General features: G+C 40.4%; 1 protein-coding gene and 1 long non-coding RNA gene across 5 annotated transcripts in view; one reads left to right on the top strand and one right to left on the bottom strand.

The window, feature by feature from the left end:
* The window catches only part of LOC122549282 (uncharacterized), a 30566-nt gene extending 19101 nt beyond the window's left edge, over positions 1-11465 (top strand). The window contains exon 3 of the long non-coding RNA XR_015756936.1: positions 11218-11465. This is a non-coding gene — a long non-coding RNA (uncharacterized LOC122549282). The remainder of the gene's footprint in view (positions 1-11217) is intronic.
* A 106-nt stretch (positions 11466-11571) lies between these two features.
* On the bottom strand, positions 11572-18391 carry LOC122549280 (putative G protein-coupled receptor 141). Of its 4 annotated transcripts, none has more exons than XM_087986167.1 (2): positions 18353-18391; positions 11572-12870 (listed from the first exon to the last, which is right to left on the bottom strand). In XM_087986167.1, exon 2 carries the CDS (start codon positions 12823-12825, stop codon positions 11905-11907), a length of 921 nt encoding a protein of 306 aa, XP_087842293.1. In that variant the 5' UTR covers positions 12826-12870; positions 18353-18391; the 3' UTR covers positions 11572-11904. The 4 variants fall into 4 exon arrangements, with proteins under 4 accessions (XP_087842293.1, XP_087842296.1, XP_087842295.1 ...); XM_087986170.1 differs by having other exon boundaries at positions 11572-12833; positions 18353-18376; XM_087986169.1 differs by having other exon boundaries at positions 11572-12840; positions 18353-18375.
* Between the last annotated feature and the right edge of the window lie 5491 nt (positions 18392-23882).

Raw genomic sequence — 23882 nt, 5'->3', positions numbered from 1 at the left:
TGTTGATTGTTGTGCGGTGCCCATTCATCCGTTGTCGTAACCTTTGCTCAGTTTCCCCAATGTACCATGCCTCTGGGCATCCCTGCCTGCAACGTATAAGATAGACAATGTTGGCTGAGTCACATGAGTACCTGCCATGTACACGGTGGGAGGTGTTCCCACGCGTAATAGTGGTATCTATGTCCACAATCTGACACGTTTTGCAGCGTCCACCATGAAAGGGTTGTATGGAGTTGTCCTGAGAGCCGGGCAGTTTGCTACGAACAATGATCTGTTTGAGGTTTGGCGGTTGTTTAAAGGCAAGTAGTGGAGGTGTGGGGAAGGTCTTGGTGAGGTGCTCATCTTCATTGATAATGTGTTGCAGGTCACGAAGAACATGGCGTAATTTTTCAGCCCCTGGGAAGTACTGAACAACAAAGGGTACCCTGTCAATTGCAGCCCGTGTCACACAGATAACGGCTGAGATAAAGGAACAATTTTCATTCAGAGAGTGGTCAACATGACCATATACAGCTAGGGGGCCGAGTCAATAAAAATATTCCAGAGAGACTTCGATTAAATTTTACATATTGAAGGCATCAAGGAATATGGATAGAAAATGGGAATATGTTATTTTGATTGAAGATCAGCTAGGATCATATTGAATGGTGGATTAGGTTTGAAGGGCCTAATGGTTTCATTGCTTCTAAGAAATAGAGAGTAAACATGCATGTCTATCTTTCTGGCTGGGAAAATATAATTAATGGTGTGCCACAGTGTTCAATGCTGTGACCTCAACATTTTACAATTATAGATACGACTTGGAGACCAAAAGTATCGTTACTAAATTGCTAATGACATAGTTAGGAAAGTATGTTATTTAAAATTTAAGAGATAGCAGATCTATGAGATGTAGAGGGATCTAGGTGTACCAGTGCATAAATTGCAAAAACGTTAGTATGCAGGTAGAGTAAGTAATTCAAAGAGCTAATAGAATGCTATAGTTATGGCGAGTGAAATTGAACACAAAGTAGCAAAGTTATGCTTCGGTTATACAAGGTGCTGGTGAGATTGGACCTGAATTTCTATGGTCTCCTTGTTTAAGGAAGAATGCAAATGTGGTGTAAGCAATTCAAAGAAGGTCTTCTTGATTAAGACATGGATGAATGTGTTATCTTATGAGGAAGGGTTGGACAAGTTGGATTTGTATTTACTGGGATTTGAAAAGGTAAGAAGGGATTTGATTGAAAATGACAAGATCTTATGGGGTTTGACAGTTTAGATGTTTGCTTTTGCGGGGAATCTAAATTTAGGAGACACTATTTAAAAATAGAGTGTATCTCCTACCAACACGTTTGAGCAGGAAGACTGTACCAACTGATATCATCACTGTATACCTAGACCACACTGAGATGAAGCCCAGAAATAGAGCATCTATTGTTGCTGCCTCTTATTGGCTTATTGTTGCTGGCCACTGTCAGATGTCCTGCTAGCAATGCAGACACCATCCCATTGGGCACAACCTTTGCCATCTCACTGACTGGCCTACCTGCCTCTCACAGGACTGCAACTGCTGGTCTCTGAGCTCACTATCCTGTAATTACAAACTCTACAGTATTAGATGGCAATTCTGCATTTTACAAAGTGAGATTGTGCCACTGCAACACTATAGATTCAATAATACAAGTAATAATCATCTCCAAGGTCTGTAGTCACAGTGAGCAGTTTACTTATTGGCAATGAATACGCATTTATCAGGAGTGTGCCTCATTTAGTTGTGGTGGCAACAAATGCAGACTTAAATATGAGGAGTCATCCCAGATTAAACAATTTTTTTCTCTCTCAAAGAGTGGTGAGTCTTTGGAACACTTCCTCAAGAGCTATTTGGAAGCAAATTCTTTGAAAATTTTAAGATTGAGGTAGTAAGAAAGGGGGTGAAAAGTTATTGGGAATGGGTAGGAATGTGGAATTGAGGTTATAATCAGTGAGCTATGAATTTATTAAATGGCAGGCTTGCGAGGCCAAATAATCTACTTCTGCTCCTAACTCATATGTTCATATGATCGTTCCCTCTGCACTATTGCCTTACGGTACCTCACCACTCTTCCTGAACTGTGGGACCTCCCTTCTTAGGACAGCAAAGATCCTCCTCAGGCTACTTCCTGAAGTATTGACAATGTCCACTGCTAAGCTCTGGCATGGCAGTGAGTGATGAGACTGCTGATTATTCAGACTATTCCCCAAGAATGAGATTTGCTCCCAAAACTGTTGACCAATTTAGTCCATCTATCTTCAATATTGGCTGTGGTTGGACTTTGAAGGAGAAATTTGGCTTCCAGCTGATTTTCCTGTAACGCAGAAGTGAGCTGTCAATTCACCCCCCCCCCCCCCCCAATAAGTATCTGTCCATACACCTGTGCTCACTGCACTATGAACCAATGTGGGAAGCATGTCTAACAGTATAGAAGTGAGGGCAGTTGAATCATTGAGAAATATGTACACTTTTGTACCTAACTTTGTACTTATTTAAGTAACCTAACCAGACTGCTATGAGGTACAGACAAAGTGGAGACAAAAAACAACTGCAGATGCTGGAATCCAAGGTATTCAAGAAGGAGGCTGGAAGACCACAGCAAGCCAGGCAGCATCAGGAGGTGGAGAAGTCAACATTTCAGGTGTAACCCTTCTTCAGGACTGAGAGTGGGTGTAAGGGGAGCTGCAGATAAAGTAGGGGGAAAGGTTTTGGGTGGGAAGAAGGGCTGAGTGGTAAGATAAGGGTAGGTGAGCACAGGTAGAGCGTATGATCTGGTTGGTCGATGGAGGAATGAATCCGGTTGGTAGCTGGAAGGAAGGATTGGTCAGAGGACCGGAAGGGAGGAGGAAGGGCTGGAAAAGGAGTCAGGAGATGGAAAGGGAGGTTATTTGAAATTGGACAACTCAATGTTGAGTCCTCCGGAATGTATGTTGACCAGGTGGAAGATGAGGTGTTGTTCTTCCAATTTATGACCTAATTAGCTGTAGCAATGGAGGAGGCCAAGGATGGTCATGTCGGAAAGGGAATGGGAAGGGGAATTAAGATGAGCGGAGACTGGGATGCAGGTTATTCCTGCAGGCCTGCCTGAGATGCTTGGTGAAATGCCCTAAGTTTACGTCTGGTCTCACCGATGTAAAGAAGGCCACATCAGGAGCACTGGATAGAGTAAACTAGGTAGGAGGAGAGGCAGGTGAACCTCTGACTAACCTGGAAGGACTGTTTCAGGACCTGGATGGAGGTGATGGGGGGTAGTGTGTTGACAGGTTTTGCATCTTTTACAGTTTCAGGGGAAGGTACCTGGGGTTTGGGGCAGTTGATGGGGTGAGTGGCGCTAACCAAGGATTGGCAAAAGGAACGTTCCTTGTGGAAAGCAGAGAGGGGTGGGGAGGGGAAGTTGGAGTTGGCAAAAGTGTTTAAGGATTATGTATTGGTTTGGGGGACTCGTGGGGTAGTATGTGAGGGGGAGTGATTTAGGGCCATGCAGTGGGGAGTAGAGGAGGTCCAGTGGAGGGCTGTCTAGATGACAGAGGAGGGAAAAGCATGTTGTTCAAAATAGGTGAATATCTGGGATGCTTGGAAGTGGAATGTCTCCTCATCTGAGCAGATGCGATGGAGGCCAAGGAATTGGGAAAATGGAATGGAATTCTTGCAGGATACTGAATGGGAGGAGGTGTAGTCCAGGTAGTTATGGGAGTCTGTGAGTTTATAGTAAACGTTCATCTGTGGACTGTCACCGGAGATGGAAATGAAGAGGTCAAGAAAGAGGAAGGAGGTGTTCGAGGTAGACCAAGTGAACTTAAGGATGGGGTGGAAGTTGTGGGCGAAGTCAGTGAACTGCTCCAGTTCAGCCTGGGCGCAGAATGCAACACTGATGGAGTCATTGACATAATGGTGAAAGGGTTGGGGCACAGTGCCTGTGTAGGTACTGAAGAGGGACTGTTCAATGTGACCTTCCAGGCACTGCCAATTTTAATTGTCCTTCCCATTCCCTTTTCGAAATGACCATCCTTGGTATCCTCCATTGCCACAGCAAACTATACCGCAAATTGGAGGAACAGCACCTCATCTTCTGCGTGGACAGCCTACAACCCAGAATACTCAACACCGAGTTCTTCAATTTCAAATAACCTCCCTTCCCATCCCCTGACTCCCTTTCCAACCCCTCCCCTTCCCTTCCATTCCTCTGACTGATCCTTCCATCCAGCTACCAAATGGGTTAATTCCTCCTATTGATCAAACCATTTGTACCCTCTACCTGTCATTAACCCTATCATTAACTCACCACTCAGCCCTTCTCCCCATCCAAAACCCCCCTCCACCCCTCTCTTTATCTGCAGCTCCCCTTACACCCAATTCCAGTCCTGAAGAAGGGACTTGAAATATTGACTTTGCCACCTCCTGGTGCTGCCAGGTACTGAGCAGCCTCTGAGCAAATGGGCTGCCTACCTCATCATGAGTGTGTTTCCTGATTTGAATTGGAGACATGCATAAGCTCCTGACAGTGATTCCCCTCTTAGGTCTACCTGAAACACTGCAATGACCATTACATTTCTGTGGCCCATATAAACTACAGATAATTCATAAGTAACATCTCTTATTTATTTCATGTTTTTAAGGCTCTGTTAGCACAGTATACCACTTGATCTAGTTAACTCCAGCACAAGCTTAATTGAATTTGTAGATTTTGGCAAGAATATAGGTTTAAACTCTATACTCTGTGATCTGAACTTCTCCCGAAAAGAGGTATTGTCAGAGAATATAAGGTAACAGATTATCAACAGATGAAAGAAAACAATTTTTCTAAGGTTTTGAAAGGCAGCTGTCAGAACGAGGGTTCCACATGGACAGGAAGTTGAAACCTCCGGAACAGCAAGTAGCCAGGCACAAATGGTTAGTTTGGTTACATTGCCTATTTCCCAAACCCCACAAAAGATTTGCCTTTTTCCAGTCAGCACTGGACATAATACCACTTTGCCTGGCTGATAGTTGCAATGTTGGTGCCATCACTGCTTTGGACAGAACTCCTTTTGAATAAGAGCAGTTTGGCCCAGCAAAGATGGTTTCCTCAGCCTGGAGATTTCCTGAGCAGAAGGGCTGGGGCTGTGTCGGAGGCTGAGGGATGACCCCATAGAGGTTTATAAAATCATGAGGGGTGTGAATACGATAAATAGACAAAGTCTTTTCTTTGGGGCGGGAGAATCCAGAACTAGAGGGCCTGGTTTATGGTGAGAGGGGAAAGATATAAAAAGGACCTGAGGGGCAATATTTTCACGCAGAGGGTGGCATGTGTATGGAATGAGCTGCCAGAGGAAGTGGTGGAGGCTAGTACAATTGCTACATTTAAAAGGCATCTGGATGGATATATGAAGAGAAAGGGTTTAGAGGGATATGGGCTAAGTGCCAAGACTAGATTAGGTTGGGATATCTGGACAAGTTGGACCGAAGGGTCTGTTTCCATGCTATACATTTCTATGACTCTTTGACATAGCAGGATTTTAAGGGTGGCCAAATATGTGCTAACAGACTGTGACAACCTGGATCAAAGAGCTTCCAAAACTCCATATTTTGTTTTATTGCCATTCTCTCCAATTCACCATTGATGCCTGGTATAGTACGTGTATGGAAAACATGGCTATACTATGCACCCATGTTAATGTCTATGCCAGGGAAGGAACATAAAAATCAGAGACTCTTTTCTTTCAAATCCCTTTATTCTGTTTAGCTTTGAATGTTGGCACTGCTCTATCGTGACATTTGTTGTAATATTACTGATGTAATTCTCTTTTTTTTGTTATGCAGTTGTACCTACAATGAATTTCTGTAAGGGCAATAAAATGTATTAACATTAGTTATATATCATTTGACACCAAAAATTTTTAAGAAAGCTAAAAAATAATTTGCACATGAAACAGTAATTTTTATCACAGATATAATGTATACAGCTTTAATGATTGTCAGTTCAGAATAATTTTTATTCAGTTATGCAAATCTTCCTTTTTGAAATGCTTTTTTACTCTAATTTTTTTTCTTTTATCTCCCTCAACATTGTCAATCAACCACAAAGAAAAACTACATTAGAAAATAGAAAATCTATTTGCATGAAGTGCTCAGAATGACACTATCTGGCACTATTGATGATGAAAGGCTTTTGCCAAAACGTTGATTTTCCTACTCCTCGGATGCTGCCTGACCTGCTTTTCCAGCACCACACACTTGTCACTATCTGGTAATGCTCAGAATCTGAACTTGTTTGAAAATACCAGAATGTGATGTTGTCACTCCAAATAAAAGGTTGTATCTTGATACCATTGTGATCTGCGGCTCAGCACATTTATCAAATTTCCGCATCAGCATGATCTTCCCAATGTAGATAAAGCATGTCTAAAAATGATGAGAGGCAGAAATCAAGCAGAAAATAAATGGCAGTATTCTGTCTTCACTTTCTAGTGATCCAATGAAATTCATGGAGTTGTTTTTCACATGGTTTGCATAAGCCCTTCTGAACTTCCTATTAGTTTAATGGTATGCATAATGGTCACCTTTATATATTATATACACCATGTACTAAGGCACTAAAAATATCAGAGAATAACAAACTGGCAGAGTAAAGACAAAATGTTACTGATATTTTTTAAAGGAAGTGCAACAATTTGAATCAATTCACATATTAGTTGTCTTCCCACGGTTTTGCACATGAGGAGTTAAGGCCAAATGTGCTCTTCAAAGGATTGGAAAATAGAGGACAATCCTGTAGAACATTCAACTTCCATTTTAAAGGCACACAATCAATACACTTGACTGGGCAGGAGGGTACAAGCATTGAAACCACTACCTGCTGCTTCATTCCTGAGTGTCTGGGGCTGACAGGCTTGCTGGGTGGCATCCTAGCTGGCAGATAAAAACAATGACTGCAGATGCTGGAAACCAGATTCTAGATTAGTGGTGCTGGAAGAGCACAGCAGTTCAGGCAGCATCCGAGGAGCAGTAAAACCGATGTTTCGGGCAAAAGCCCTTCATCAGGAATCCAAGGAGCAGTAAAATCGATGTTTCGGGCAAAAGCCCTTCATCCTGGCAACCAGCTGAAGGCTTTAATTGAATAATTAATACCTAATTAAGCCCTTGTTCTGTCCTTTTTGTTATTCAACCAGCAATAAGCAGATGATCTACTTGTGGGGAATCCGACAAGCAAACCCTTTATGCAGCTTTCTCTCTGGGTCCCTTAGTCAACAGTATACAATGTTTGATTGAGAGGCCTGGCATTAGGGAGGGAGTCTGCAGATATTAGCCTACTGTTGAATCCCTCCACGTTTTTTCTTCGATTCTTCCTCAAGGCTTCCACCCATCCCACTGTCAGCATTCTCCAAGGAACCCACAATAAACTTTGGAGAAGACCCAAGTGTAATACCAGCAGGGACTACCCTCCCAGTGGCATTGCCAGCAATGGAGCAATTGACTGTCAGTTATCAATGGGCGGCACAGTGGTTAGCACTGCTGCCTCACATCGCCAGAGACCCGGGTTCAATTCCGGCCTCAGACTGTGAGGAGTTTGCACATTCTCCCCGTGTCTGTGTGGGTTTGCTCCGGTTTCCTCACACAATCCAAAATAAAATGTGCAGGTCAGGTGAATTGGCCATGCTAAATTGCCTGTAGTGTTAGGTGCAGGGGTAAACATAAGGGAATGGGTCTGGGTGGGAGCGGGTCGGTGTGGACTTGTTAGGCCGAAGGGCCTGTTTCCACACTGTAAGTAATCTATCAGGAGCAGGGCTTCCATTTCCATTTGGGAAGTCCTGCATTTATAACCTATGGGGCTAGGGATCTCCTTGGCAGAATTCTTGCTGACAATTAAGTCCATGTGGTTCCACAGAGTGCATAAGGATGGAGTCGCTTTTGGTTAAAGACAAAATTCTGTGGATGCTAGAAAACCGAAACATAGACAGAGAATACTGGAGAAACTCAAAAGGACTAGCAGCATCAATGGAGAGAGAACCAGAGTTAGCAATTCAAATGTGTTTGTTAACTCTGTTCTCTCTCTCCACAGATGCAACCAGACCTCCTGAGTTTATCTACCATCCTCTTGTATTTGTGTCACTTCTGCTGGCTGACATCAGGAATACAACTGCCTCCATTTATTTCTGCTTTATGTCCATGTTCATAATGGAATCAACTTACGTAAACCTGTTATGTTACACCCTCATGTTCAATGTGTAAATCCACCTAATAGGCCTCATTTCTCCTTTTGGTGCCCTTTTTGTAATTATATCCCTAAGGAGGACTTCTGAATTCCTTTTTATGTTAGCCTGTTTCTTCTGATATTTCATTTTTCATTTCCCCTTTGACCTTTCTATATTCAGCCTGGTTCTTGTTTTGATTATAAACATGACATCTATAATTCATGCCCTTTTCCTATTTTGTTCTACTCTCTACATCCTTAATTATATTTTTTTATATTTATGGGACACATGTATCTCTAGCAAAGCTCACTCCTCTTGAGGAGATGATAGTGAATTGCCTTCATAACCGCATAGTTCTTGATGTAGAACCACAGTGTTGAGAAGGGAGATTCAGGATTTTGACTCGGCAATAACAAAGGAAGGAAGTGTAATTTCAGATCAAGGTGGTATCTGATTTAGAGGGGCTTTGGAGGTGGTGGTGCCTCTATGAATGTGAGCCTTTGTTCTTCTACATGATAGAAACCATTGGTTTGCGTATTATAGACACTGTTGTCATTTTGTCAACGGTAATGGCAGTGAGTATTGAAGATGTTGGATGGGTTGCCAGTCAAGCAGGATTATTTGTTCTTGATGTCATGATGTTTCTTAACATTGTTGGAGCTGCATCCATCCAAGCAAGTAGTTCTATCACATTCCTGAATTGCATTTTGTAGACAGTAGACAAACGTTGGAAACAGGAGATAAATTACATGTTGCAGAATAGCCTCTGATGATCTCGTAGACATAGCATTTCTATGATTCATGTCATTCAGTTTCTGGTTAATGGTAACCCACAGGATGTTGATAGTACGAGATACAGTAATGATGATGCCATTGAATATAGCTACATTCTTTCTTATTGATCATTGCCTAGCATGTACATAGTGTGTATTACTTGCTACTGATCAACCCAAGTCTATGTATTTTCTAGGTCTTGTTGCATTTGGACATGCGCTACCTCAGTATTGGAGGATTCATGAATGGTGCTGAACATTGTGCAATCATCACTACATATCCCACTTCTCATCTTACACTGGAGGGAAGGCCATTGATGTAGCAGGTGAAAATGGTTGGGCAGATGACACTACCCCAAAGAACTCCTGAAACTGATTGACCTTCAGAAACCATAACCATCTTCCTTTGTGCTAGATATAGCTCTTAATCAATAAAGTTTTCCCTCTGATTTTCAGCTTCACAAAACTGGAGCCAATGTGTTGTTGGAAAAACGCAGCAGGTCAGGCATTGTAGAGGGAGGAAGAGAGCTTCTTCAAGGAAGGCATCCTTGCAAGAGGATTCGCAGTGGGTTAAAATCTTCTAGGAGACAGTAGGTTAAAATCTTCTAGGATTCTCCTACTGCAAATCCTCTTGCAAGGATGCCTTCCTTGAAGAAGCTCTCTTCCTCCCTCTACAATGCCTGACCTGCTGCGCTTTTCCAGCAATACATTTTCAGCTCTGATCTCCAGCATCTGCAGTCCTCACTTATTCCAGTTTTGTGAAGGCTACTTGCTGCCATACTCAGTCTAATGCCGTATAGATATCAAGGGTAATCAGCCTCACCTCACTTCTGGAGTTCAGTTGTTTTTATCATGTTAGGACCAAGGCTGTAATGAGTCTAGGAGCTATGTGGCCTTTTCAGAATCCAAACTGAGCATCAGTGCGCAGGTTATTGCTGAACAAGTGCTACTTGATAGCATTGTTGTCAATCCCTTCCATCACTTTGCATTTAAGTGAACATGGACTAATAGATTAGTAATTAGCCAGGTTGATTTTTCCTGCTTTTTATGGACAGGACACAGTTAGGCACTCTTTCTTGTTACCTGGTACATGTCAATGTTGTAGTTGTACAGGAACAGCTTGTCTAAGGATGCAGCTGGTTGTGGAGCACCCTCTTCAGTACTATTGTCAGAATGATGTTAAAGCCCATAATGATTTCAGTATCCCTTACATCACTTGGACTGAAACAAATGGCTGAAGACTGTGATACTGGGGATTCTCAAAAGGAAGCCACGATAGGCATCCACTTAGCACTTCTGCTGAAGATGGGTGCAAATACTTCAGCCTTGCTTATTGCACTGCGGTTCTGAGCTTCCTGGCATTGAGGATAGTGATATTTGTGGAGCCTCCTCATCCTGTTAGTTGCTGAATGGTCCATTACCATTCACAGCTGAATGTGGTAATACTGCAGAGCTTAAGTCTGATCCACTGACTGTGAGATCACTTAGCCCCTTCTATTGCATGTTGCACGCCAGTGGAACAGGACATACCAGGATTGATGATGGTGATATTTTAATATTGACTGTAAGGTATGATTCCATGATGTTAGAAGTGTTTTGCAGGGTCAGTAGAGCTGGGCTTGCCTTTGTCATTTCTTAGACCTAAGTTACTGCCATGAGATATGTCGGTTTTGTTCCTTTTCTTAGATGTCATAGATGTTTGATACAACTGACTTTGCTGCAGCATTTCACATGAGGACATTTATGAGTCAACTGAATTGCTTGGATCTGGACTCACATATGTGCCAGACCAGGTAAGGATAGCAGGTCTCCTTCACTTAAGGTCATTCACAAACCAGATGAATTTTTACAACAATTGAGTGTATTGTCATAGCTGTGGTTTGATTGTAGCCTATGTTTCCATGCATTAGTCTCGGCATCTGGATTACTAACCTAGTGACAGTACGACCATGCAGCTACCTCCATTGTGTGTTCTACCTACCACCCCTTATTTAGAATGTACCTGAATTCTTCCTGAATCACCATCTTTTAAAAGGCATCCTAGTTCTGTCTACAATTTTGACTGACAATCTTTGATTCCAATTTACATGTGTGTAAGTTGTTCTCACACTTGCACAATAAGTTATTTTTTATTCTGGATTACTTATTGTCCTTCCACTGCTAACCAAAACCTTATGATACAATGATTATAGTCACCTAAATGTTACCTTCCTGACATTTGTTTCAAATACTAATTAGTGCTTTTTTTAATGGTGTGTAGGGTATTCGGCTTGTTCCAGGACCTGGACTATTTCTGTAACTACACCCAGCAAGAGAGTGAATGCAACTGGTAATGATGTCACTTGGGAAATGCTACTCAAGAATATCACTTCTGCAGGCTATATGGTAGTAGAAATCTTGCTGGCATTTTGGGGAATTATTGGGCAGATGTCCAGACAGTAATACTCCATCATGGATCATCTCTTGTTATCTATCATGCAGCTCATCTGCCAACACCAAATGGATGATTTTAAGAAAATGGCGAACCTAATCAATCTCTGTCACTTATTTTAAATAGGTCTGCATGTAGCAAACCATATAATCACAAAACTTGCTGTATTAAGAAATGCTAATGTAGTTTTCAGTGCTTTTACTGTACACAAAGATTGATACTGACTTAAAGTGACATTAAAAGTAACAAAGTTCTTGAATAAAAGAAAAATACAGCAGATGCTGGAAATATGAAACAAACATATGGAGAAACGCAGCACGTCTGACAGCATCTGTGAAGAGAAGAACAGAGTTAATATTTCAAATCTGGTCAGCCCCTTCTTAATTTTTATACTTCTGAAGAACAGTTATGCCGGATTGAAAAGGTTAACTCTGTCTCTTTCTCTCATTCTCTCTCCACAAATGCAGCTAGACATATTGAGTTCCTCCAGCATTCTCTGTGTTTGTAGCCAATTTGTCAATGTGCTGCCACGAGGAAGGTAAGTACATCAAAACAGCTCATTGCAGTCAGTGCTAAAAATATTTCATTAACAGTGTGTAAGGTCAATGAACATGGGTACATCACAATTTGGTTTATGTAGAACAATCTGAATCCAAGATATGGTAAAAAACACAAAGTCACAATCAATAAAAATAGCAACGTTTTTGTTTGAGCTCCAAATTGCTGCTGCTTGCGAAAGGTGCCTGCATGTTTGTTCGTTAATTTCATTATGATGTATATCTGAATGGCAAGCAAAACACAGATTGTCGATAGTACAATAGCGCCAGAAAGATGGTTTACAAATTTCACAAATTCTTTTGCAATTTCAGCCTGGAACTGAAAACATTGCTTTTGGTTATAGTTCTTTGAAGTACCATAGAAACCCAGAAACAGTGGGAAAACAGCAAAAAACACCAATGTCCAGACGACCAGGCTCACAGCGCCAGCATGCCAAGGTTGATAAAACTCCATTGTCTTCTTTTCTCGAAAGAAACTAATCATTCTGATGACAACTATGGACACATAGAACACGAAGCACAGGTACATGTGAGCATGAATCATTGCACTCACCAGCCTACAAAGCATTTCACCAAACTTCCATTCAGCAAGAACGTAATAAGAGATGCGGAAAGGCACAGTTAGGAGAAAGAATGTGTGCATCAATATCAGATTGACCATGGCAGTGGATGTCACAGATTTGCTGTCGGTTTTTATTTTCCACGTCATGATGATGGCACCAGTAGAACCTCCCACGAGCACAAGGGTGTAAATTGCTATTAAAGCTGCATTATAGGTGGATCCAAGTGGATCACAAGAGGATGAGCCATTGGATGTTGAATTGCTGGTTGTGAATGATCCTGTTGAGAATACTGTGTTACTCATTGCTGACATGTTCATTTTTTTCTCTAAATCCTCGAAGAGAAAAAAAAGCTTTACTAACAACTGAAAACAAGAAGAAAACTATCAGCAAAAATGCTCAGCAAGTTATTTATACATCTTTAGAAGTCATGTAGAAGTGAAACCTTGAAATAATTTGGTGCTGTGTCTAACAGACATTAAGACGTTATAATTACTGTCAGAACCTGCACAACTCTAAAATTCACTGTCTGACTAGTTTATTAGTGCAGTAAACTGCAAAACATGAACACTAATTCTGTATGGTTGTAGGTAACTACTAAGTATGGGGCCAAATAGAAGTCCTCACTGTAACATCTGATCATGGCCGAAGCATAGAAAAATGCAGGTAGCAAGAATCTCGATAAGTTTTGTATAAGGTAATGGTTCTGAAGGGGTTTATGTTCATGTTATGTTGTGTCCATCTATTTTACTGATGTCACACACAACCTGTGTGCATAGATAAAGAATTCTGTGCAGTTTTAGGTGGGATCAGATGTATCTGTACCAGCTCCCTAAATGTCCTAGTAGTTACACTGGGCCACAAGTAGTTCGACTTAATGTTGTCTGCAACAAACTATCTTGCGATCTGAGAATAATGCCTCCTGTACAAATACTATATGCTGGTATATCCTCTACCACTAATCACTGCATAGACCCAAGATAAAGCAAATATTTGTTGAGGCAGCAAACTACCTGAAAAAAAAACTCCCACCCAATAAGTTAGAGATAAAAAATACCATAAGAAGCCAACAATGGTCATCTAGGAAGTACAACATAAATAACTGCTAACAGGCTCCTTATATCTTCAAAATCTGATGGACTCACGCCAGCATGGTAGGTACAACCCAAGCAGATGTTTTTTCTTCCTTTAAACATTTATAGTAATTTGCGTAAAATTGAGAACATTTCCACTGTCTTTATGTAGCATGTGCTCCCCCTAGTGTTGCAGGATAAATAAATACTACCCTGTTTTTAAAGTCTTAAAACAAACAAAACGATTGAAAATTTATAAATAATTAAGATTAAGATAGCATAAAGGGTCAAAGAATAAAGCTACAATAACAAAAGGGAATTTCAAAAAACATTTTCCATTAATGCCAATTCGGCTGGGTAAATGCAATATTTTTAGTGATTTGTTTCTGATTAAAAAATTTATTTCTCTCTATAAACTAAAATAGAATCTACAACTAATACTGCATTAAGTTAATAAGCTAAAATGTGTAATTTAGAATCATCTAAAATAAACCAAGTGATTTAATTTGTTACAACTTCTATTCAGTAAATACATAAAATAAGGTTGTATCGAGATGATAGTGCAAAAGCTTGGTATAAATTCATGGAATTAATCTTAGGCAATCACACCTGTAATGGAATGCCTGCAGGAGAATGTCAGCTCAGAATTGTTGAGCTGGAGCTTGAGGTGTAGACTTTGTGGGTCATCAGGAAGAGGGAAGAGTTGCAACACACTGATCCAGGAGGCAGTCACACCCTTTAGCCTGAGTAATAGTGCAGCCGTATCTGTTCATGAGGTGAAGAAACGTTAACTCTATTTCTCTCTCCAAAAATGTTGCCAGAACTGCTCAGATTTTCCGGCATTTTCTGTGTTTGTTTTAGCATTTAATGTCAGCTCATCAAAATTGCCTTTTTTTGTAGTACCTGCCTCATTAAATTAAAATCTGCCCTTTTAAATGCTTAGTGTGTAGCTGGCCTCATCCTAACTTTCGCATGTTCAAGCAAAATGCCATTTTAAAGGAATGCATCTGCTTTAAAGGGTGACAGTATGTTAATAGGCCCTTTGAAGTACACAACTTGACCTGCAGGCACAGCTTACTTCAGGCACAAGTATCAGCCCCCACCCCAATACCACCTCAGGGCAAAGAGGAGTTATGGCAATCAGTTACTCATTTCTCATCAGTTTCAAATGCCATTCACAGATATCAATTGATGATAGATTCTCTCAGATGAACTGTAACTGTCAGCTGAAAAGCATTCTACACAGAAGACATTTCACCTGCTGTGTAATTCAGGATTAAAGGGAGTGTAAAATTACATATCACTAATCCACAATATCTTGTGTTGGATAAGAATTGCTATTCCCTCATCAACACTGGGGCTAAATTCTGAAACTTCTTATCCACTGCGGGAGTTCTATACATTAGACTTAAAAAATGCAAATGCACGTGTGAAAATTCAAGCGTGCTTTCTATGTCTAACCTTCTCATTAATTCTTATTTCCTGTTCAAAAGCACATTACAATTTAGAAAAGTCAGATTGTCAACATAGAAGTCATCCTTTGAAGCCTTGAAAAATCCTTCCACAAATGGACGTTGGATTATTCAGTGAATATAAAAGTAAAGCAATATGTGGGTTTGATTTTCTGAGGTTGCAAAGAAAAATAGAATTTTCCATCTTATTAGATTTTATTAAACTTGTTCCAAGCTTGAGATTTTTTTTGCTGTTAACATATCCTTCATCTTCAGAAAACGTATTTCAAGCTATCCCTAACCTTCTAATTCATCACATCTGCTATTTTCTGTTGTAATTTATCCTAAATAGACAATATTATCTACTTGTTCCAGTATGACAGATTCCATTTCAATCCGCACTCTAGTTTCTGCTGATGTATTCCTTCTAATTGCCAATGGTTTTGTTTTTTGGTGTTCACACTCAATCCATAGTCTAAATTTTTCATTTTTACTTAATCCTTGTCATTTGCCAAGTGAAGTCTGCTCTTTTTGGGTGAATCTATTCCCACAAACCTTTGTATCACAGGCTGCATCATTTACTGGAAAGTTTGCAATTAGTTATAAGGTATTGGTAAGTCAGGCATCCATTTGTATGGTAAAATATTGAGGCTCACTACTAATGAAAATATATTGATTCATGCTGAAAAGGTTAGGGGTTGGAATGAAGGTAGAGTTGACTTATATTTCAAGTAAATATAGAAATATGATTCTTGGAGCTGAAGAAACTGGGTCACCTTGCATGTTGGGTCAACTTATACACCACATGTAGAGGCACAAGAAACTTAACTTTTTAAAGAAACATTATTATATGTAAGTATTCAGAAAAGCTGACATACTTTTGGGATAAAAATTGTAGGCAATTATACACACCTGTTACAGCTGTACTCAATAGACAATAAACAATAGGTGCAGGAGTAGGCCATTCGGCCCTTCGAGCCAGCACCACCATTCATTATGATCATGGCTGATCATTCACAATCAGTATCCTGTTCCTGCCTTATCCCCATAACCCTTGATTCCACGTGATAGGGTTAGGGTTAGAATCAGAAGAGGTGTCCAAACATCTCCAATCAAGTAAAATCTAGAGGTTTAGACCGTGGGTTGAGAATGAACACCAAAACGACAAAAGCAATGGCAGTTAGAAGGATTGCACTGGATGAATCTAGAGTAAGGATTGAGCTGGAATGTGTCACACTGTTTACAAAGAGATAAGTTTGTCTAAACGATAATAGAAAATGTAGCTACTATGCAGAAATTATAAGTTAGACATAGAGAGAATTTTTTTGTGAAGATGAAGGATAAGTTAACAACAAAAACAACTCAAACTTGAAACAACATTAAAAAATAATTCTTACCTTGCTAAACCTCAGAAATCTGGACAACAAGTAAAGATACACTGAAGAAAATGGAAGCCTTTTGAAGTATAAATACTAAAATGAAAGCTAAGAAATCCATATATAAACAGTAAGATAAATGAAGAGCTATTTGATATTGTAAAAACAAAAAGAAGTGAATGCTGAGCCCCTTGCTGAGATATTTGTATAACTGATAACCATGGGTGAGGTGCCAGAAAACGGGAAGGTGGCCGATGCTGTGCTATTATTTAAGAAAGATGGTAAGGAAAAGACAGGGAGCTGTAGACCAGTGAGTCTGACATCAGTGCTAGTACATTATTGGAGGGGATTCTGAAGGATGGGATCTGCATGTATTGGAAAGCCAAGGACAGATTAGACTTAATCAACATGGCTTTGCATGTAGAAATTCGTGTCTCATGAACTTGATTGAATTTTTGAAGTGACAAAGAAGATTGATGAAGATAGGATGTGGATATTGTTTAAATGGACTTCAGTAAGGCATTCAAAAAAGCTTCACATGGGAGACTGGATAGCAAGGTTAGTTCATATGGATTACAGGGAGAACTAGCTATTTGGATATAAAATTTGCTTTAAGGAAGGAGGCAGAGAGTGATTGTGGAGGGTTGTTTTTCAGACTGGAGGCCTGTGACCAGTGGCGTGCTGCATGGATTGTGCTGGGCCCCTGCGTTTTGTCATTTATATAAATGATTTGGATGTGAATATAGGAGGAAAAGTTAGTAAATTTGTGGATGACACCAAAATTGGTGGTGTAGTGGACTGTGAAGAAGGCGGTCTCAGAGTACAACGGGACCTTGATCAGATAGGTTGATGGGCCAAGGAACAGCAGATGGAGTTTAATTTAGATAAATGTGAGGTGTTGCATTTTGGTAAGGTATGTCAGGGCAGAACTTATACACTTAATGATAAGGTCCTGGGAAGTGTTGCTGATCAAAGAGACCTTGGAGTGCAACTTCGCAGTTCTTTAAAAGTGGAGTTGCAGGTAGATAGGATAGTGAAGAAGACATTTGGTACGCTTCCCTTTTTTGGTTAGTGCATTGAGTATAGGAGTTGGGATATCATGTTGCAGTTGTACAGGATATTGGTTAGGCCACTATTGGAATAGTGCGTGCAATTCTGGCCTCCCTCCAATAGGAAAGAGGTTGTTAAACTTGAAAAGATGCAGAAAAGATTTACAAGGATGTTGCCATGGTTGGAGAGTTTGAGCAAGGGATTGAATGGGCCGGGGCTATTTTCCCTGGAGTGATCGAGAGTGAGAGGTGATGTTATAGAGGTTTATAAAATAACGAGGGGCGGGATAAGATGGATAGCTAAGGTCTTTCTTCCAGGGTAGGGGAGCCCAAATTTAAAGGGCAAAGGCTTAAGATGAGAAGGTAAAGAGATAAAGGGGACCTAAGTGCACCTTTTTTCATACAGAGGGTTGTGCATGTATTAAATGAGCTGCCAGAAAAACTGGTGGAGTCTGATACAATTACAACATTTAAAAGGCATCTGGATAGGTACATGAATAGGAAGGGTTTCGAGGGATATGGGCCAAATGCTGGCAAATGGGACTAGATTAATTTAGGGTTTCTGATCGGCATAGCCGAGTTAGACCGAAGGGTCTGTGCCGTACACGTCTACAACTCTACAAGCTCTAAACAGTGACAACTCGGAAAGAAAGCGTCAGTATTTTGGTCAGAGCTGAAAAGTTAGAGAGATGTGTTTATATCAGCATAGGTGGAAATACAGATGTCAGAAAGTGGTTGCAGATGAACTACAGATCTGAGAGGTTGGTGCAAAAAACATGAGCGGAGCATATCATGATAGCATACCTCCTGGCAGAGGTGATTAAAAACAACAGTATGTTTTGTGCAAATAGAAATTTAATCTCTGAATTGCACACATATATTCAAAAGGTTGGCTTACCTTAAGACCTGGAATCAGAGCTCTGTTTCTCAAAGCTGACCAAATGAAAGAAAATAAGTCAACAGTTGAAACAGGAAGAGATTTCTTCTGTCAAGTTTGGAGGAAATAAATAATCTAAAAATGTGCATTGGTTTTAACACATGCCAAAATGCCTATTTTTACCTCAGCAGAGAAGAAAGAGTTCTTAAAAACATGATGCTAAGTTTTAACAGTTCTTACAGCAATAAATGTTCAGAGATATGCAAGTACATATTGAAGTATAATACACTACTGCAAGTGTTTCTAGAAGAAAAAAAACTTCTTACACAAACTTTGTTTCTAATTTGCAGTTATGATTTTTGACAGAATTGAAATCCTTACCTCAGTTACACCCCCTGGGGTCCCATTAGGTCAGACTGAATTTGAAGCATTCCTGGGCTACTGTTCCAATCCCTAAAAAAAACTATAATTTTCCTAGTGGATTATTCAGCAATTGGCACTGATCCCCATTTACAATTGAAGTTGTTACCATATGTAGACCCTAACTTTCAAAAATCTGCCAAAAACAATGGTTAACTTATGTGCTAAGAATAAAGGTGAACCATTGGTGTGAAATGTCACCTTCTTTGTTAGCCATTATGTCGAGGAGCTGGTGTTGAACTGGGGTGTACAAAGTTAAAAATCACACACCACCAGGTTATAGTCCAACAGATTATTTGGAAGCACTAGCTTTCGGAGCGCTGCTCTTTCTGAAGATGGTTGTGGAGTAGGACCATAAGACACAGAATGTATCACAAAAGATTACTGTGTCATGCAAGTAACATGATATATTTAACAAACCTCAATTGTTGTTAAGTCTTTCATCTTTTAGAATGGGTTACAGGTTCCGGTTTATTAATATGTAAATCCCAGAACTTCTTTTAAGTCACATTCTCAATATGAATTAAGGTTTTATAAAGAAAAAGGTGATGTCTCGGCTCAGACAGTCATCTCACCTGAGGATTGTTAGTGGCGAGCAATGGGTTGTGTGTAATAGCAGACTATGTGATAACAAGGCCTGGCGTTTGGGGGTTGGAGTAAGGACATGGGAAAGCTTAAGCCTTAAAGTTGTTAAACTCAATATTGAGTCTAGAAGACTGCACAGTCCCCAAGCGGAAAATGAGGTGCTGTTCTTCCAGCTTGCGCTGAGCTTCTCTGGAGCACTAAAGCGAACCCGAGACAGGGATGTTGGCCAGGGAACAGGGTGATGTGTTGAAGTTGCAAGCAACTGAAGGCTCAGGGTCTTTTTTGCCGACAGAACATAGGTATTCCACAAAGCAGTCACCCAGTCTATGCTTCATTTTCCCAATGTAGAGGAGATCACATTGTGTGCAGCAAATGCAGTAGATTAGATTGTGCGAAGTACCAGTAAAGCATAGCTTCACCTGGAAGGTGTGTTTGGGCCCTTTGATACTGAGGAGGGAGTAAATAAACAGACAGGCATTACACCTTTTGCAATTGCAGAAGAAGATGCTATGGCACTGTTGGAAGGAGGGTGTTGGGAATGAACAAAGAGTGGACCAGGGTGCCCCGGAGGGAGTAGTCCCTGCGGAAGGCTGACAAGGGAGGCTGACAAGGTTGAGGACTCCTTAAGAGGAGGCAGCTGGAGCCCGCAAATTGGAAACTCTGAAACTGATGTAAAGCGTCAAAGGAATTGTGGATGTAAGTAGGCAGGGACTGATCCAGGGAGAAAAGACTCAGTCAAGGTGGGAAGAGATAAGTTCTGTACAACAGGAACCGGCGTAAACAATGGGTCTTCCCGGACAGTCTTGTTTGTGGATTTTGCTTCTTGGATCTGAATAAATGGGAGTCTTCTCATACACAGTGTCAATTTAGGTGATATTTGTTGATCTACGTTTGAGTTGTTAGATTGATCCTACATCCCTTAAACCAATTAGAAATGATGCTCGTCACAACTAGGCTAGTCAGAATGTAATAACATAATTAATCATATTGTAGCTCAGAGAGAATTAATAAGCACCAGCTTTCAGTAGTCTAAGCATGCAGCAAGTTAGAAACTGGTTAGTTTGCTGTCTAATCGAAGCAGAAGACCCCTGAAGTTTTTGAGATAGATGGAGAGTTGATCACACATATAAAGCTAAAGAGAAAAGCAAGAGACATTGTTTACAAGATTACTTTTTAACCAATGTGCCTCTAATTATTTTTTCTACTGCACAGACCTCCAAGGTCCATGTGTAGCATGGCTTCTGAAACCACCAATGCTGGGAATGGATGCATGGAGCCACTGAACAGCTGCATGGGGGCTACGTTTAGAGAGAACATTTTTTTATAACTTAGTTAAAGTTTCCGGAGTTGTCTCAGCAGTCTGCCTCTGATTGCCTTAATTGTCAAAGTCTCAAATGAACAAATAAATATTTGGATTTGAGTTTATATTGTAAGCTATGACCTAACAATGACTTCATGTACCTCCCTGAATATTGCCATCAAATAAGGGTCAGGAAAGTGTCAAAACTGGAAACCCAGAATCTAACTAACCATATTTTTTTTTAAATACTAGAAGGAGACCAAGAGTGAAAGGTTTTTGTCATGCACTCATCAGGACTAGGATGCAAGAAAGGGACTTGAGAAAAATTGGACACCAGTGTATACAACACAAGATGCTACAAACTGACTGAGCTATCACTGGGATAGAGATGTAGCAAGAATAGTTAGCTGTTAATTTTAGTTCTCAGACCAGGCAGGCAGACTTTGAGTGGTAAGGACTTTTCTATGAGAATGCAGCAGAGATTGTCAGTCTCCATTACTAGTTTCTTTCCTCATGGAAAAAGATGCAAAGTCTGCAAATTTTTATTGCCCACATAAAACAGGGTCCAGTGTATTAATGTACATATAGCTTCTAGCATGCACAAATGCATCACCCTGACGAACCAACTGATGATCTTAAAATAATTTCGGATGTATTCCAACTTCTTGTCTCCTTTTGAAAATGTTTAAGTTCTAGCTACCAAGCAATTATTTATTTTAAAAATGAAATTGTCCAAAAACATGCAACACAAAAACAGAAAATCTTAGTCTCTCTCTCTCTCTCTAAGATTGTAAAGATCTCACAGCACTATGTTGTAAAAGAGCAGTAGAATTCCTTCCAATATTTATCCCTCAGTTAATAATACTAGAATCAAAAGGATTACTGGAGGATCATACAATTGCGACAATGCAAAAGAAGGCTATTCATCTAATCATACCTGCATTTGCAATTCAGAGGATCTTGCAGTGCAGCAATTGAATGCTGTAGTACAACAACAACTACACTTCAATGATACATAATTGGCTGTAAAGTATTTTGAAATGCCTGAAATTGCGTAATGTGTGCAAGTTCTCCTTTGTAAATAAATAGGCCGAGATCTCCTAGTCAGTGATAACAGTCCATATGCACTGGAATGAATTGTTAGAATTAGTTCCTCTGAAAAGCCACATTTTCTCTTCGACAAGCTGATCAATTTGAGAAGCAGATCTTTTATTATATGGAGCCTTAGAATTTTGGATGGGTGGTGGGACTAGATTGTTCCACTCAGGAAAAATAAACCATGACTAGATGCAATTTTCCCCAGAGGTTGACCATATTTGGAGGGTAGATTTGGGGCTGATTAGGGTCAACCGATATAGGACAAGAGGAGCATGTGTGCTATAACCAGGAGAAAAGGAATGGGTGGCTCCCATCTTTTTAACGCCCCTCCAGATTAATCATAGAAAACATGTTTTTTGTTTTAACACACAGATTTCACAAATTAGTCTCAATTAACCAGATCAAAAAATGATCAAGAGCCAATTCCAGTTGTTTAAATAAAGAGACAGTAGAGTTTTAATTCCTATTAAACTCAAGAAAGATAAGAAAATGCAACATAAAACATATACACACCCAACAAAATAATCTTAAGAGGAGACAGCAGTGGGTGCTCTGGAAGCAAGGAGGATGTCTATTCAGACAGAAAGATTGAAGTTCTTGAGGTTTAAAGTTTTTAAGTGTCACTGAGCTACAGAATCCCAACAGTTTGGCTGCTGACCCATTTTCTTGGGAGTGGTGAAGCTTTCAGCTACAGTTCTTTCTGCTATAACCTGATAGTTACATTCTTGTGCGACCTCGCACAATAAATATTACAGGGGTTGGGGAAGACCACCAAAAATAGTACAGTACTTAAAATCGAAAACAATATAGCAGTTAGCCTAACAGAAAGAATAGCATAGTTTAAATAAACATCAAATTCATATCTAATAATGAAATAATACTGTATATTTAACACTTTAACTTGAAAAAATGTGAAGATAACTTGTTGAGAGGAACAGGGTGGTTTTGAGGTTGCTGAGTTATTAAGGACTGAGGATCATCATCATCATCATCACATTCAGGTGCAGTTGTGGTTGCAGGGTTCGAATAAAAATAGTTAATTCAGAAATGGATGTCTGTGGTTCATTGTCTTCTGACTGTTTCTTGCAGGGTTGGCTTAAAAAAGACACCTAGTTTTTGCTGCTTTGTCATTTTTTTTCATTCAAGTAAGATCTTATCCCATGAACTGCTATCCTGCTGCATTCTGCATTGTAATCATTGTCTTCTAGGAGCTGCACCTGCTTCTCAATTTCCCTCAGGATTACACGTGGTGACACCACCCACCGTGAACGCGGCAGGTACTCATGTGACTCAGCCTATCTCTATGTCTATCTCTTACGCTGCAAGTAAGGATGCCCTGAGGCAAGGTACATTAGCAAGACCGAACAGAGGCTACAGCAATGGATGAATGGACACTGCACAACAATCAAAAGACAGGAGTGTTCCCTCCCAGCTGGATAATACTTCAGCGGTGCAGGACATTTGGCCTCGCACTTTCAGGCGACCATCCTCCAAGGTGGACCACGGGACAGGCAACAATGCAAAGTGGCTGAGCAGAGGCTAATAGACAAGTTTGGTACCCATGGGGATGCCTCAAACTGGGATCTTGGGTTCATGTCACACTACAAGTGACTCCACTGCACTACACATACACGCACTCCCACCTACAGATCCATACACTCACACAAACCCTCTCTCCTATGCAAGCTCTCTCTCTCAAATGCTCACACATACAGACCCATACTTACACCCACACACACACCCTCTCACACACTTACACCCCTTTACACTCACATTCACACACATACACACACCCTCCCCCCCCCCCCCCCCCCCCCAACACCCACACCCCCATCCCCACGTGTGTGCATGCACATACACATACAAGTTTATGGGGTGAATTTGTATTTGCAGAATTACAGTTTATTTTGCTCAAAAACTGCATGAATCAATGTACGATTCTGTAAATCCCTTTCCTGGAAATAGAATCAGTTTGAACATTGGGCACAGACAGCCTCACACAGGGCACCTCACTTCTTCGATGCATTATCTGAGTCAAGATGGCATCTATTGTCAAAGTTCACTTGAGAACATAACTTTAAAAAAAAGTTCTGTGAATTACATATGAAAGAACTGAAACTAACATGGTCATTCAAACAGATAAGAGAC

The sequence above is a fragment of the Chiloscyllium plagiosum genome, unplaced genomic scaffold (genome assembly GCF_037043375.1).
Source record: "Chiloscyllium plagiosum isolate Xiang-an unplaced genomic scaffold, Cpla_swu_hap1 HiC_scaffold_4, whole genome shotgun sequence".
Taxonomy (NCBI): domain Eukaryota; kingdom Metazoa; phylum Chordata; class Chondrichthyes; order Orectolobiformes; family Hemiscylliidae; genus Chiloscyllium; species Chiloscyllium plagiosum.
This window is presented reverse-complemented; position numbering and strand designations above follow the sequence as displayed.

Excerpts from the sequence above, each read along its gene's own strand:
- LOC122549280 (XM_087986167.1), bottom strand. The coding sequence starts at position 12,825 with ATGAACATGTCAGCAATGAGTAACACAGTATTCTCAACAGGATCATTC.